This window comes from Tachypleus tridentatus, chromosome 8, assembly GCF_004210375.1.
Source record: "Tachypleus tridentatus isolate NWPU-2018 chromosome 8, ASM421037v1, whole genome shotgun sequence".
NCBI classification, from domain to species: domain Eukaryota; kingdom Metazoa; phylum Arthropoda; class Merostomata; order Xiphosura; family Limulidae; genus Tachypleus; species Tachypleus tridentatus.
In genome coordinates, this window is record NC_134832.1 from 75350487 (window position 1) to 75365797 (window position 15311).

Here is a 15311-nt window from a genome sequence, read left to right on the forward strand (position 1 = left end):
AATAACACTTCAGTGTTAATGTAAAGAGCACATCCCAGATATTATAAAGTTATTTAAAATTCCATACTCAGCACCTTCGGTCACGATTGCACTATAAGAGTGGCAATAAAATCTCAACTATTAGTTCAGAGAAAAGTGTGTACTGTCTTGACTCCAATTTTATCAGTACAAAATTAGGTACGGTTAGCACAGATAGTCTGTGTAGCTTTGAAGGAAATTCTGAAATTAGTAGTAAGGAATTTTAGTGAAGAAAGGGAGTGAAATTAGGTATATATAATATATATATATATTAAGATATCACAAAATGTTTATTTGCCTTTTTATTTACATCTAGATTAGACTTAAAACTTTGAATAACAGCAGCAATAGGTATCGTAAGCTGCAATACCACAATATGTGATCACATTTTATTTTGGATTGATAATGCTGAAAAACATAAAGTGTACCGAGTTATACGAAACTAAAGTCGTCCGGTGGGATAGCTGTAAGACTACGGATTTACGTCGCTAAGATCGAGTTCGATTCCCTGCAGTAGACACAACAGATAGCACAATTTGACTTTGGTATGCAAACAAACGCAAAACTAAAACACTGAAAGTTAGTACCTGTCTGCATTATAACTTTATAACACCAGGCTCTGTTGATAGAGATGAAGTAGAATGGGGAATATTTCAAGTTGTTAATTTTTTCATAACGCTGTGATTAGTGAAGAAAAGGATGCAATGGAAAAAAACACTATGCAAGTCAAATTTTCTGTTTGCTTACAGCAGAGATCCTTGTAAATGAGTTTTTAACATATTAGTGAATAATATTCCATTTTAATAGGTGTTTGTTCAGTGAAATAATTTTAAAATTTAGTTCTACTAAATTTTCTTCTATAATGTGTTAATTGATAACCATTGATATAAGCCATTACTTTTTACTGAGATAACGTAATTCAACACGTAGTTTAAGTTTTTCGACTAGTTTATAAATAATTTGAATTACTTTGTTTAGATAATTCTTATAACTTATTTTCCTGTTAAAATTTAAATAATTAGAAATTGATATTTTAACTTTTTATTATTATTAGGTTTAGATTTATTTATGAATTCTGCTTTCATCTTAAAAGCACGTTAAAACCATTGAATATATGAAATTCAAACCAAACGTGATTATTGTGTACTGGCTATATCAAGTTTCACTAAACTTCATAAAACAATTTGATTTTCATGTTGGTTTTTATAAGAAAAGATTCTTATTTATTGAAATTCTTAATCATAATGCCACAGACTGCTGTAGCAGTTGACGTGTAGCAAGATAAATAAATGGGATGTTACTTGGCTTTCTTGAGTAATTGTTTAGTATATTTCTAGAGTTTATATGAAATTCCATCATTATTTTGCTAAGTAAGAATACTAGTCACACCCTTTAGTTGACCTGACCACCTGCTGTATATAAAAGACTGAAGTTACAGGATTTTTACCTTATTTGTATTTTGATCATGCACAAATGAAAATTAAATCGTGCTCATAGAAAGAAGAGAGTATAATGATCATAATACATGTTGCGTAACAAGCGGCACAAACTTCCTGAAATTTGAGTCGTACTCAATAGCGAAGAATTATTCTGTCACCCAGAAGAAATCCAGTGCAATTATTTCTCAAACTTTTATTACGAAGAAACTATCGTTAATTTATATGATAAACGATAAATCATGCTTTATATATAGTTTTATCTTGTTAATGTACAGGGTTTATACTGTAAGTGTGCAGGATAAAAACTGTATATACACAGTTCATATTTAAGCTCTCGTATTTGTCACATTCCTTATAGAAATTAAACTGATAAGTTTCAATTTCAAGTACAATGTTTTTAACAGATTACTATCATATTGTTGACCGCAATTATATGTTCACTGTAGCAAAACCTAAGAAAGTAGCTAAATTAAAAGTTTTATAGTGTAGTCAGTGTTCAAAGAACGCGTAACGTAGTGCATTTGACAATAGCAGACTTGTAACCATATATAGTCACTGAGAAAAGAAGTTAGAAAGTGTTGCGAAGGTCGGAAAATTAATTATCGTAACAAAGTTTGAATAATATATTCGATGCGGGAGGGAAACACTTCACATTATTATAAGTTGCTCAAGTTCAATAATGTAATAATAACTGTAAAAGTTAAGTAATTTAACTTGTCAATCAGAAACCTTATGGAGGCATTGTGGCAAAAGATGGTTAAGATAACAATAAATATTAACGCTCATTATGTTAAATAATTAAACGTATAAAAGCTGAATCAATGTGCCTAGTTTTATAGAATCTCTGTGTCGTGGTCATTTGTGTAAAAGCTGAGTATCTTTTTCACGGTACAAAAAGCTACTACGAAAAAAGTTGCATGTACAAAAGATAATGTAACGATAGTGGCAAAAGTAAAGTAACTACACTGATAAGAGAGAACTAAAGTCTGAAGAAAGTAGAATAATTTATAATGTAAGCACACGTTGAGTGATGACTCTTGTCTGCCAAAAACTAACCAAAGTGGCCGATGTGATGGTAGTTTGGAAATTATCCACTTTAGGCCACATCGTAGTGTTTTCATCGCTAGTGTTTTATACTAACTTTTTATTCATGTTTCTTTGGTGTGTGAAGAATAACAATATTGATCTAAACAAAATTCAAACTAAAATAAACACCGTATTGTCTACACTATAGAAAGCATTAAAAATGACGGGAAACGACTTCAGTTCAGAATCATCAGGTCTTCCAAGAGGAATCTGGCATTTACCACCAAGGCACCAAGGGCTACAGATGTCATATGAGCCAGGCAACTTCCTATAAAAGAAATGTCGTGGTGGTCAGCTTCTAAGTATTCAGCGAATGTTTTACAAATGTTTATGAGTAAATTTACTTACTGCAAGTCCAACATGTTTGAAACCCGTTCTTACTCTTCAGGCAATTGCTCATCCGGCAGATTCGGTTTAACATGTCAGTAATTTCAATAAAATAAAATATTGAATTTTTGTTTAGAATTAGAGCTTGTTCGATATTAATTCTGGTATTATTTTCGGTTTGATTAATTCTTACCTCCCATGTGGTGCTCTTCTCGTTTTATTTTTCCTGCTGCCAGTACAGTATCTGGGGAAAATAATGTTATGTTTAGTTTGTTCTCAGATTCTTAAAATTACAAGATGATTAATACTTGTTACTTGTAATGAAAATTTTAAAACAAAAAAGTACGTTCAAACGTAACTTTTCCAACCAAACATTTATAAACTAAAATCAACGAGAAACCTTGTATTTTAAGTGTATGTACTAGGCGTGTCAACGAATCTACAATAATATATTAAATCATTCTTCATGATGAAGCTCTACATGCGTCAATAACGGTGATAGACATTTAATATATGTAGTATTAGACTGGTTTTTTGTTCATAGCAAATATAACTTAATAAGGAGAAAGGTTACAATTACTTTTTACGTTATGACCCATCAATGGCTCAATGATAAGTCAAAGGGCTTATGATGTTGAGAATCGGGTTTCCATACCTGTGGTGGTAGAGTATAGATAGATATTCCATTGTGGAATTTTGTGCTTAACAATAAACACTATGATCAATCCCGTGTATTACATTAATACTTGTTTATACGAAAACCTATTCCAAATATATATGGCTAATGAACTCCTACAGGAAAAGTACTTGCAAAACCAGATGTCAAATTCCAAGTAAATGAAATAATAATAGATAAATAAGCAGTAATTTGAGCCGGAAAGTTCTTGATGTTTGATATGTTGAAATAGTATGAAATACATAGTTTCTCGTGAGCAATTTATAAACTTTTGTCAATAATTGTTTGTGTGTAGTATTCAGATGTATTCTTAATTTATATAGCCGAGTGTGATTTAGTGGTTAGCATGCAATGCTGTGATTCAAAACGTGATGATGCTCAAAACTTACGTTACACCACTTCTGATAATCGCTATGTTTCTCTTTAATTTTAGTTTTAAAAATTATGAAAAATCATGTTTTTCATTAGCAGTCGCGTTTGTTGTTACACCCAAGACTGCATTTTCTACTTTATTTTATTGTACAATGTTCTAATAATTTGTTTGTCCTGGGTATGTGCTGTTTTCGCACAGCATGTGGTCAAGAACGTTAAATTGGTTTTGTTTTAATTGCCTTCGTTTCTTTGTCATTCTAATGCGTGTGTAGGATAGGCTGTAATACTGCAAGCTGTACCAAAATGTAGACAGCAGTGTTCATTAATAGTAAGTCAGGTGGTATTTCGAGGTAATGGCATTATCTGCATTGAAATGAGAATTATCAGTCACTTGGGTAGCGTTTGCTGCTTTGGGTAATTATATATCAGTAACGTGAGATTTAAATAATCTGAAATATCTTTTGTGAATCGATCAACTTGGAAATAAGTCTTAATTTGTTAGAGCCAACCTGATATATTCACAACTGCAGTAAAAGGGACCGCTCAGAATCCAGTTCAAGCACCAACATATTGTAGTTGTGAGATTAACATAGTCTGTTATCATTCTGCATCATATTTTGTGTCTAATTTATTTACTTGTTAGTACAGGCTTAGTTTTAGCACAAGTCAGTATTCCTTTGCACTTTATCTTGCCCATCCTCCCGTCATGCAGAGAACATGTCTCTTTTTGGAAAGCCAGTTAACATGAAAATATTATCACTTTCAGTCGTGAATGTAGTTTAAGATTAAATACAGATATTGCTGAATACTAAACATTTTGGACCTGAGCATTTATCTCTTGTGCGTAAAATATATTTTAATTCATATTTTTCACTGGATACTGTAATGTTCACTCTGAAAGATTTAGTCACAAGTCACCTAAAGATGCTGTCAACCAAATTTCAACAAAACATTAAGTAAATTTATGGTATTCGAATACATATGCTTGGTTAAGGCCAGTTAACAGACATTAACACTACCTTATTTTAACTTCAAGTTCTAAAGTCACCGAAAAGCAAGTTCATTGTGAAAATCAAACTTGCTACTTTCAAACAAACAAATTTATGGATGCAACCAAACAGGGTAGTGCGGGAAGTGCACCTTCACAGAACGACGACCCCTCTCTCTCATAGTTGGACAGGAATACACGGTAGGTATTTAGGTTAAATTATTCTTCCGTTCTCCAAATGTCGAACGGAAAATAACCAGGAGCGGTCAGAAACTACTGTTTCTCTTCACCCCACACAAAGCAAGAATAAATTGGTTAACTGATTGTGGAGAAAGTTGAGTGGACCGGAGTGGCATGTTAGTTATGTATCTAACGCGATGGTCAGGAATGACCTGGAAGTTGATAGTTTATTGAGATTAATTGAGGAGCGTGGTGAAAAGTTGAGAAGCGTTCTGCCGGCCGTAGAGACAACGAAGAAAGACGGGGAAGGTTCAGCATCACACCCGCAAGTGTTCGGAGAATTATGTAGTGAAAGAGAAGATATGGTCGAGGTTGAGCAGAGAGATGCAAACAGTACGTGGAGTGAGCAGAGAGATGCAAACAGTACGTGGAGTGAGCAGAGAGATGCAAACAGTACGTGGAGTGAGCAGAGAGATGCAAACAGTACGTGGAGTGAGCAGAGAGATGCAAACAGTACGTGAAGTGAGCAGAGAGATGCAAACAGTACGTGGAGTGAGCAGAGAGATGCAAACAGTACGTGAAGTGAGCAGAGAGACGCAAACAGCAGATGAGCAACAGACGCAAACAGTACGCGAAGTGAGCAGAGAGATACAAACAGTACGTGGAGTGAGCAGAGAGACGCAAACAAACAATACGTGAAGTGAGCAGAGATAAACAACAGTGACGCGAAAGTGAGCAGAGAGATACAAACAGCACGTACGTGAGCAAACAGAAACAGAGATCTAAAACAGTACGTGAAGTGAAACAGAGAGATAAACAGCACGATGAAGTGAGAGATGAAACAGCAAAGTGAGCAGAAGATGCAAACAGCACGTGAACAGAGACGCAAACAGCAGAGAGAAGATAAAAACAGCACGTGGAGTGAAACAGAGAGACGCAAACAGCACGTGAAGTGAAACAGAGAGATACAAACAGTACGATGAGTGTGAAGAAACAAGAAAGAGAGAGAGACGCAAACAGCACGCGAGTGAAGAGAGAAGATACAAACAGAGAAGACGCAAACAGCAACGTGAAGTGAAACAGAAGATACAAACAGTACGTGAAGTGAAAGAGAGACGCAAACAGCAACGAAGATACAGACACGCAAACAGTACGCGAGTGAAACAGACGCAAAACAGTACGTGGAGTGAGCAGACAGAAACGCGAATACAAACAGTACAGCAACAGTGAAGCAGAGAGACGCAAACAGCAACGTGAGTGAGCACAGAGACGCAAACAGTACGTGAAACAGAGAGACGCAAACAGCACGTGAAGTGAAGAGAGAGCAAACAGCACGTGAAGTGAGCAGAGAGATACAAACAGCACGTGAAGTGAGCAGAGAGATGCAAACAGTACGTGAAGAGAAGAAACAGCAGAGAGATGCAAACAGTGAACAGAGAGAGATGCAAACAGTACGTGGAGTGAGCAGAGAGATGCAAACAGTACGTGGAGTGAGCAGAGAGATGCAAACAGTACGTGGAGTGAGCAGAGAGATGCAAACAGTACGTGAAGTGAGCAGAGAGATGCAAACAGTACGTGAAGTGAGCAGAGAGATGCAAACAGTACGTGAGCAGAGAGCAAACAGAGAGATGCAAACAGTACGTGAAGTGAGCAGAGAGATGCAAACAGTACGTGAAGTGAGCAGAGAGATGCAAACAGTACGTGAAGTGAGCAGAGAGATGCAAACAGTACGTGAAGTGAGCAGAGAGATGCAAACAGTACGTCCGCTTGGTTACAACACATGATTTGTATATTGGAATTTGGAAATGACTAAGATATGTTCTGACTGGCCTCTTTTCAGGGCTGGGATCTATAAATCCTATGAAACAAGAATTTTGATGTGGGGGGGGAAACGGGAGTACTCCGAGAAAACCCACTTTCACTGGTGAGATGCCGAAAGAAATCAGCCCCACCAGTGCCCATCACTGGAAATAGAAAGGAACATAGATGGTCAAACCCTTGAGTTTCCACTCAGGGCTTGAATGTAATTATATGGCGATAGGTATCGCTGCCAAGATCGTGGGGTGGCTGCTAATCGTGGAAATTGTCTTGTTAATTGCGTGCGATTGTTTGCTTTTCTGTCGTACTTATCTGCAAGGTAGGTGAGTCTTTTCTTGAGAGACGGGATGGTGCTTGCTTTATTGATGTATGCTATCGGGGTGTATCTGGGGGGTCGAAGTGCAAGGCGGATGGCGAGATTTTGGGCCTGTTGTACTTTCTTGAGATGGGAGGGGGGGGTGCGTTTGCTGTGATCATGCTGCCGTATTCAATGATCGGTCGAATGTAAATTCTATATATGGCGAGAATTGTTTTTAATCTACATCCTTTGACTATATTACTAATTCTTCTTAGGTAGTAGATTCGTTTATAGACTTTAGAGAGAATGGCTTGAAAGTGATTTGTCCAGGTTAGCTGCCTGTTAAACGTTATGCCCAGGAATTTTACAGTCGGCGAAAATTTGAGTTCAGTGTCTATCATTTTAAGTTTGACTTTGGAGATGGATTTGTTTTTCCTCGTAATTCTACGTTTAAATATTATAGTCTGTGTTTTAGTGGCATTAAGCGCTACCCGCCAGGTATTACACCAGGTGGTAATGCTATTTAGTGTGGCTTGGACTTTGGCTGCGGCTAGGAGGGGTTCACGTGACATGCTCCATACAGCAATGTCATCGGCATATTGCGACGCATAAGTGTATTTGAATTTGGGAAAGGGGATATCGTTAACGTACAGTATATACAACAAAAGGCTAAGTACGGAACCTTAGGGAACTCCTTCTGAGAGACGAACGTTGTGAGATGTAGTGTTGTTGATTCTTACTTTTGCTGTTCTATTGTCAAGAAAGCTGGCTATCCATCTTGTTAGAGTGGATGGGAGGTTAAATTCTCTCATAGTTATTTGAGTATTGATGTTTACATACCCAGGAGGGTCAGGTTTTGTCGACCTCTTTCTCCTTCCTGGGGAAAGGTATTTAGGGCTATCCTCATCATGTATGCAGTATCTGTCTAGTTCGCTTACTAGTTCATTTTTTCTTCAATTTTTGTCAAAATAGTTTATTGTACTTTGTAGGAGTGTATCTGCTATTGTTTCCATGTGTGCGTATTTATGCATGAATTCTGATGATGTTGTTCTGGGTACTTTATATGCTCTTGTAAGTAGTGTATTTTGTATTGTTTGTAATAGTTTTTTGCTTACATTTATTCATGCAGGGGCTGCATAGTCAATGAATGGTCTAATGTGTGTTTTATATATTTTTATTATGTTATCTGCCATTGCGCCACTATTTTTACCAGTTAGACTTCTAGCATAGTTTGTTCTTCGCCAGATTTTTATTTTAATATTATTTATGTGGTTTACCCATTCTAGCTTTGAATCAAATGTTAGCCTTAAACATTTTGCAGATGTAGCAATCTGAAGGAGTGCTCCATTCATATAGATTTGAGGTTGTGCTTTTTATGTTTAGTTTACTTTGTGAACACTACTAGTTGTGTTTTGGGTGTGTTTATTTTGATTCTATATTTTTGACAATATTCATTTATTCTATTTAATTGTGGTTGTATGTTTGTGGCTGCTATTGCTGGTGTTGGTGCACTTTTACAGAGTGCCAGCGAACTGTGAGGAGTATCCATGATTTCAATCTTTCAGAGGCATATTATTCACGTACATGATGAATAAGATAGGGCTAACCACCCCTCTTTGAGGGACACCAGCTTCTGGAGTAAAACACTCTGAGAAGGTCCATTCAACATTAACTCTACATATTTTGTTTTCCAGGAAGTTAGATAGTTAGCGAATAGTTCCCCGCGATAGTCCCATTTCTTACATTTGGAACTGGAGACAATTATGCCATATTGTGTCGAAAGCCTTCTCAATATCGAGAAAGCAAGCGACAGTGCATTCTCGTTTATTAAAACTATCAACAATTGCTTCTGTTAATCTAACTAAATGGTCTGTAGTTTGTCTGAATTTTCTGAACCCATTTTGTTCTTCTGGTAATTTTGATGTTATCTCCAGGAATGCGAAGAGTCTGTTACTGATTATTCTCTCAAGAATTTTGCCAACACAGCTGGTCAGGCTGATTGGTCGGTAGCTATTTGGATTATTGGCTGGTTTTCCTTCTTTATGGAACATTAATACATTTGCATGCTTCCAAGAAACCAGGATAATGATAAATTAAAAATTGCTGTAAGATATTCAAATAATTTCGGAGTGCTTTTTTTTTAAGAAGGATGGCTTGTATACTGTCTTCTCCTAGAGATTTATTTTTTGTATTTGTTATTGCTTCTATGAATTCTTGTGCGGAAATTGTGTTTGTGCATTCGCTTGTGTTGTTGATTTGATAGTTGTTTAAGTTGACTGGGAAGAGTGGTTAAAATTGTTCACTGTTATTCGTTATAAAGTTTTTACTTTGTTATAAAAGTATGCGTTCATGTCTGGGTCGTTGTGAGTTTTAAACGTGTTTTGAAGTTGTTGTTTGAATGCTTCAGCTTTTACTTTGTATGTGCTGTGGTATTATGGTGTTCTGGTGTGGGTATTTTCTAATCACTGTGTTTCCATTCGTGAGTCATTTTAGGTGTGTCCAAAATTGTTTCGGATCTGTTTTTTCCATTCTTTGGGAGTAGAAATTGTCCCATTTTTCTTCTTTTAATAATTTTACTTCTGCTCTGTTTGGGTTTCTTATATATTTTATTTATTTATATTTTTAATTCTCTGTCTCTTGTCTCCATGAATTGTCTTATTAATGGTCTTATGTTGGTGTTTTGGTATTGCTTTATTTGCTGCGGTTTGAAGACACTCTGTGATTATTTGACAGAAATTATCAATATCTATTTTATTTTTAGCTGTTTTCATAATTTTGTTTGGTAGCCAATGGTCTAATTCTTTTTGGTATTCCTTCCAATTTGCTTTTTTGTAGTCAAATTTTTCTTTTCTATGTATTGTATTTTTATGGGGGTGAGATCGAAGACACACCATATAGGTAAATGATCGCTGTCTACATTTTTTCCCACATGAAATTTAACTAGTTTTTGGCTCATGTTATACAACCTTAGGCAAATGTCCAGTATGTCACTGGTATTAGTAGCATACGTAGTATGTGTAGGCGTATCGTCATTCAGGAAGGCTATGTTGTTTTCATCTATGAATTGGAGGAGAAGTCTTCCATTTGCATTTGTGGAGTTGTATTCAAGGTTGATGTGTTTACTGTTTAAATATCCTATTAAAATGGTGTTTTGATTGTGGGAAAAGATTTTAATTAAATTTAAGTCTATTTGTTTTGTGGATGAGCATAAAATTCTTGCTATTGTAAGGGTAGAACGATTATTTAACATGATATCGGTAGTTATATGTTAGTTGTTACTGCTGATTTGGATTTCAGTATCTGATAGATTTGCTTTGTATAGCATCAACATTCCTCTGTTTTTATCCTGTTTATTTAGTCTGTCTTTCCTGATGGTTGTGTAGTATGGTATTTTCAATCTGTTGGTTTTGTATAGCAAGGTTTCACTTTATTACAATTTCTGGGTTAGTTTGTTGAATTATGTCTTCAATCTCATGTTTCTCGGAAGCCAGTGCACCTTGGATGTTGATATATACAACAATGAATTTAGGTTGACAGAAAGTTTCCCTTAAGTGTTGTTAATATTTGCAGTATGTGAGGTATGATGTGTTTTTTTTTTTTTGCTGTGTTTATTAGGAGGTTAAGGCAATTTGTTGTTTGTGTAAGTTTTCTGTACTCGACTATAAAGTCTGTGATGAAATTTGTAATTATATTTACAAATAAGTTTATCTTGTCATTTGTGTTTGTTTCCTTAATGGAGTTGTCATTATCTTGTGGTTTCAGTGTATGTGTATTGTTGTGTTTTATCTGCGTGTTATTGTTTGTCACATCTGTTGGTTTTTGCTGTTCGTTTTGTTTAGGTAGCTGTGTGATTGCTTTTTAAAGTGTTTGTGCATGTGTTATTTTGTCTTGTGTTAGTGTTAGTTTTGTTTGTTGTGTATTAGTGACTTGTTTCTTTGTCATTTGATGGTAGTTTTTTTTATTTCGTAGATTCGTTGTTTTATTTGTTTGTATTTTTCACAGTCTTTATAATTTGCTGTGTGTTCTTGGCCACAGTTACAACATTTTGGTTTTTCTTATTCCTTTTTGCACTGTGATATGTGATGTTCCCCACCACATCCGTAACACCTCGGTGTTGCTTGACATGCTGCTGAAACATGTCCATATCTCTAGCAATTGTAGCAGCGTTACCACTATTACTGGAATTTTCATTTGTTCTCTTTGGTATTTTTGATACCAGAGTATAATTTCATTATTTATTAAATTTAGTGTATGTGTATTCTGTGTTGACTCCTACTACATTTGTTGGTTTTTGTGTTACTTTTGAGATGATGCGATCTACGTTACCGTGTGGGATATTTTGTTCGTCAAATTCCTTTTTAATGTCGTCAGTGGTTATTGAGAAGTGAACCCCACGAATAACGACAGATTTCGGCTGCAGCTTGTTTCCAGGTGAGTGTATAATTATTTTGCCTGGTTTGAACGCATTTTCAGGCCTCTCCTTGTAGTTTATTGAGGTCAGCTGACTCTTGTCCTTGGACAAGAACACCGCCCTAGGGTAGACGCTTAATGGTAGCTGTAGGAACGTTTGGTTTACAGCGTTTGATTTCTGCCGCCAGTTGGGGTTGGTTATACGTGCCTGGAATTCCTTCAATTATTACAGAGTGTTGAAGTGGTTTGGTTTTTTTATTTGTTCCATTATTCTGTGTTTTGTCTGTTTGTGTTGAGATTTGTCTTTTTCATTTTGATGTTACTAATTGGAATCAATCGTGATTTGCAGTGTTCTGTTCAGTGGTTTCTGTTATAGGTATACCTGTTTCGTTACTTATTGCTTTATAAACATCCAAAGTTGTTTTTGTGTTAGTTTGTATTTTAGTTTCGTTGGTAGATACTTGCTATACCACAGTACTGGAAGTATCTTCAAAATTGTCTTCATTTTCTGAGTTTTCAGTTGAATTTGATAACTTAATAATTTTTGTTCTACCTTTACGTTTTTTTTTCTAATGTTACTGTCTTTATCTACCGTGATTAGTTGTTTTTTTGTTGTTTTTTTTTGCTTCATTACAAAGCAACATTAGGGGTGAAGAGTTTGTGTTACTTAAGTCTAATTCAGTATTTGGTTTAAGGCCACCTACATAAGTAGACTTACTTTGTTTTACCTTTGAGGCGCTTGTTGGTCCCGGGTCTTGAATTTCTATTTTCGATGTCATTTCGTCGTTTCCCTTGGTAGTTTCTTCTGGCGTCTTAACCGGCCCGGCCCGCAGACTCTCCGTCGAGGTCCAGCTTGAAGGTTTTTGTTGTTTTCAGTGTTTTTTTTTTTCTTTTTTTCCTGTTTTAACCTTTTGTAGCAGTTTACTAGTGTGTCGCCCGAATATACGATTTAACTCAAGAGACTATAGAGGAGCCCGCAATAAGTTCACACTTCTTAGGAGCCTTGAACATCTCTGCCTATTTTGTCTCTCGCTAATAACGCAATCAGGCATAGTCAGTCAGGTTAAGGTACTCGATTCGTAATCCGCGGGTCGCAGGTTCGAATCCTAGTCACACCAAACATGCCCGCGTCTCAATATTGACATGACTCACGAAAACAATGAGGAAAATATGGCGTGCAATTCAGGTTCAACCCCCAAGTGTAAGAGTTTTGGTTTGGTTTTAAATTTCGCACAAAGCTACACAAGGGCTATCTGCGCTAGCCGTTCCTATTTTAGCAGTGTAAGACTACAGGGAAGGTAGCTAGTCATCAATACCAACCGCCAACTGTTGGGCTACTCTTTTACCAACGAATAGTGGGGTTAACCGTCACATTATAACGCCCGTACGGCTGAAAGGGCGAGCATGTTTGGTGTGACGGGGATTCGTATCCGCGACCCTCGGATTTCGAGTCGAGTGACTTAAACAGCTGGCCATGCCGGACCACCTTTAAAGGCAATGATAGATTAGATTTTTACTTATTTTTTACGAAGGACGCAGGTTTCGTAACTCGCACGGAAAGCCATCAACAATTAGGATGACTCTGCATGCAAATGATTTTAGAATCAAGTAATCCAAAAACTTTTGTCGTTTGTAGCATGTCACATGATTTTGGAACTTTCTGTGTCTAAGTATCCATTTTAGTCGATACTTATACATATTTACATTTCACAATTATTTAACGTATCACGAGGGAGATAACGGAGGTAGGCCTACAATAGTGTAACTTACCGTTAACTTCACTTTGTTTCGGTAAGTAGCCATAGCAACCATTAGGATGTTGCCAGCTCAATATCAGCTTCACCCATTTTGGTCTGTAGAAGTCTCGGAACCCAGCCACACCACACAATGCCACTACACAGATACAAACAAAATTATAGCTTAGAAAAACAAATATACAACTTTTAGTTAGGACTTGGTTATTCTATTGAAATGGCTGCGTATATTTAACAATTATTCGTTAATTTATTGAAACAATTGATTATCGTCCATATTCTTCTGGATTAAGTCCCAGAATAACTTAGTAAATACATACAATCTTACATATAATTCTTTTGAACTTAGTCCTCCCAAGTAACTTGGTAAGTGCATAATGCAAAAATTATATACCCTTGTAACTCTCATTATGAAACACACACACATATATTTGTACTTTCTTTCCAAACTGATTAAAAACTAACTCAGAGAAGTGGAGTTACTGTCTGTCTTCTGAAACAATATTCGTGACTCTCTTATCAAAGGTTTGCTGTTCATTTGTCTCGAATATTTGCTTAAATCTGCAAAAGGGCTGTGGCTGTCTATTATAACCGTCCATAACTTGAAACTTGCTAACTAAAGGGAAGACAGCTAGTTAAAGTCATCTACCGCTACCTCTTGTGCTACTGTTGTGAAACCGAATGGCGGAATTTGACGGTCTCTTTTATAACGCACATACGATCCCAAAGTGCGGGCATAATTTTATGGCAAAGAGACACGGACAACAGCCTCAATTTCACAATCCATAGGTCTAGTCACTAGTCTATGCCCGGGTTCTCATCAAAGTATTAACATGAACAAAGCAAATATTCTGAAAACTTAAAACTGTTTTTTTTTTTCTCATGGAATAAAAAGGTGTTAGATTTAATGTCGCATATGAACAGGCTCCAACAAATAAAACAGCAAAAAAAGTAATTTTTATTATTTTCAGGTCAAATTTTATATGTTAATAATCAATATTAAACATACTTTTTGTCTATCAGATTTAGGAACCCGATTTTTAGAACGAGAAAATTAAATATCAAAACGTTTTTACTTAAAATGTAGCTTATCTGCTTGCCTTGTTCCATTAGTAAATCTCTCCATCTCAGAGGGAATCCATTATCTTCAATTCTTTCAGCATCTCGAAATACATTGGAACAGAATAAGTCCAAGAGATGACTAAAATTCCCTTGACTGAATCTCCTTGCCAAAAGCGCCATCTGATTCTTACAGTCACACTAGTTGATTAAAAAAAGTGTTTTCACGTTATTGTTTTCAGTTTTTTACACCGATAATTTATAAGTGCAAAGATAAAAACCTCCTGGAGATTGATAATCCTATGAGAGAGACGAAAAAACAGTTATTTAAGGAACTTTTTGTCACACATTGAAATAAATACAAGAAGATATATATCCTAATGAGAGTTCAGCAAAACTGTTTTTCTTTTTGGTGAGCTACAAAACAGCGGTTTCATATCGTTAACGTTTATAAAGGTCGTATTTATACAGAACACTAAAAATGATTTTATATCTTCTCAACGTAAACCAAAGAAAGATTTAGTGCTCGAATGTCGTTGGTAAATAAACTCATAAGGCTTTCAAAGTCTTCTAACATTTTAACATATCCTGATATAAGGCTCCAGTGGCTCAGCAGTTAACTCTGTAAATTTATAACGCTAAAAAAACCGCCAATAGATTTCGACATCAGAGGGAGGCACAGTACAAAAAGGCATTTGTGCAGCTTTGTGCTTAACAAAATCAAACATAAGTAACGCTTATCTCTGCTTTTCTTGTGTATATCATATTCTGACAAAACTATGATTGTAAATGTCATATCTCTCCGATTTTTCTGTATTACGCATTCTAATACAGCTAGCATATCAAACGTAACACGTAATCCTCCAAATTATCATGTTATGCTCTC

General features: G+C 35.9%; 1 protein-coding gene across 1 annotated transcript in view; it reads right to left on the minus strand.

Annotated features, from left to right (window-relative positions):
• Positions 1–2566: 2566 nt before the first annotated feature.
• The window catches only part of LOC143222701 (UPF0764 protein C16orf89 homolog), a 32736-nt gene continuing 19991 nt past the window's right edge, over positions 2567–15311 (minus strand). Inside the window, exons 5-8 of the mRNA XM_076449563.1 lie at positions 14467–14626; positions 13383–13505; positions 3064–3114; positions 2567–2811 (exon numbers count right to left, since the gene is read on the minus strand). Of these exons, the coding sequence (XP_076305678.1) occupies positions 2720–2811; positions 3064–3114; positions 13383–13505; positions 14467–14626 (426 nt within the window). The 3' untranslated portion in view covers positions 2567–2719. The remainder of the gene's footprint in view (positions 2812–3063; positions 3115–13382; positions 13506–14466; positions 14627–15311) is intronic.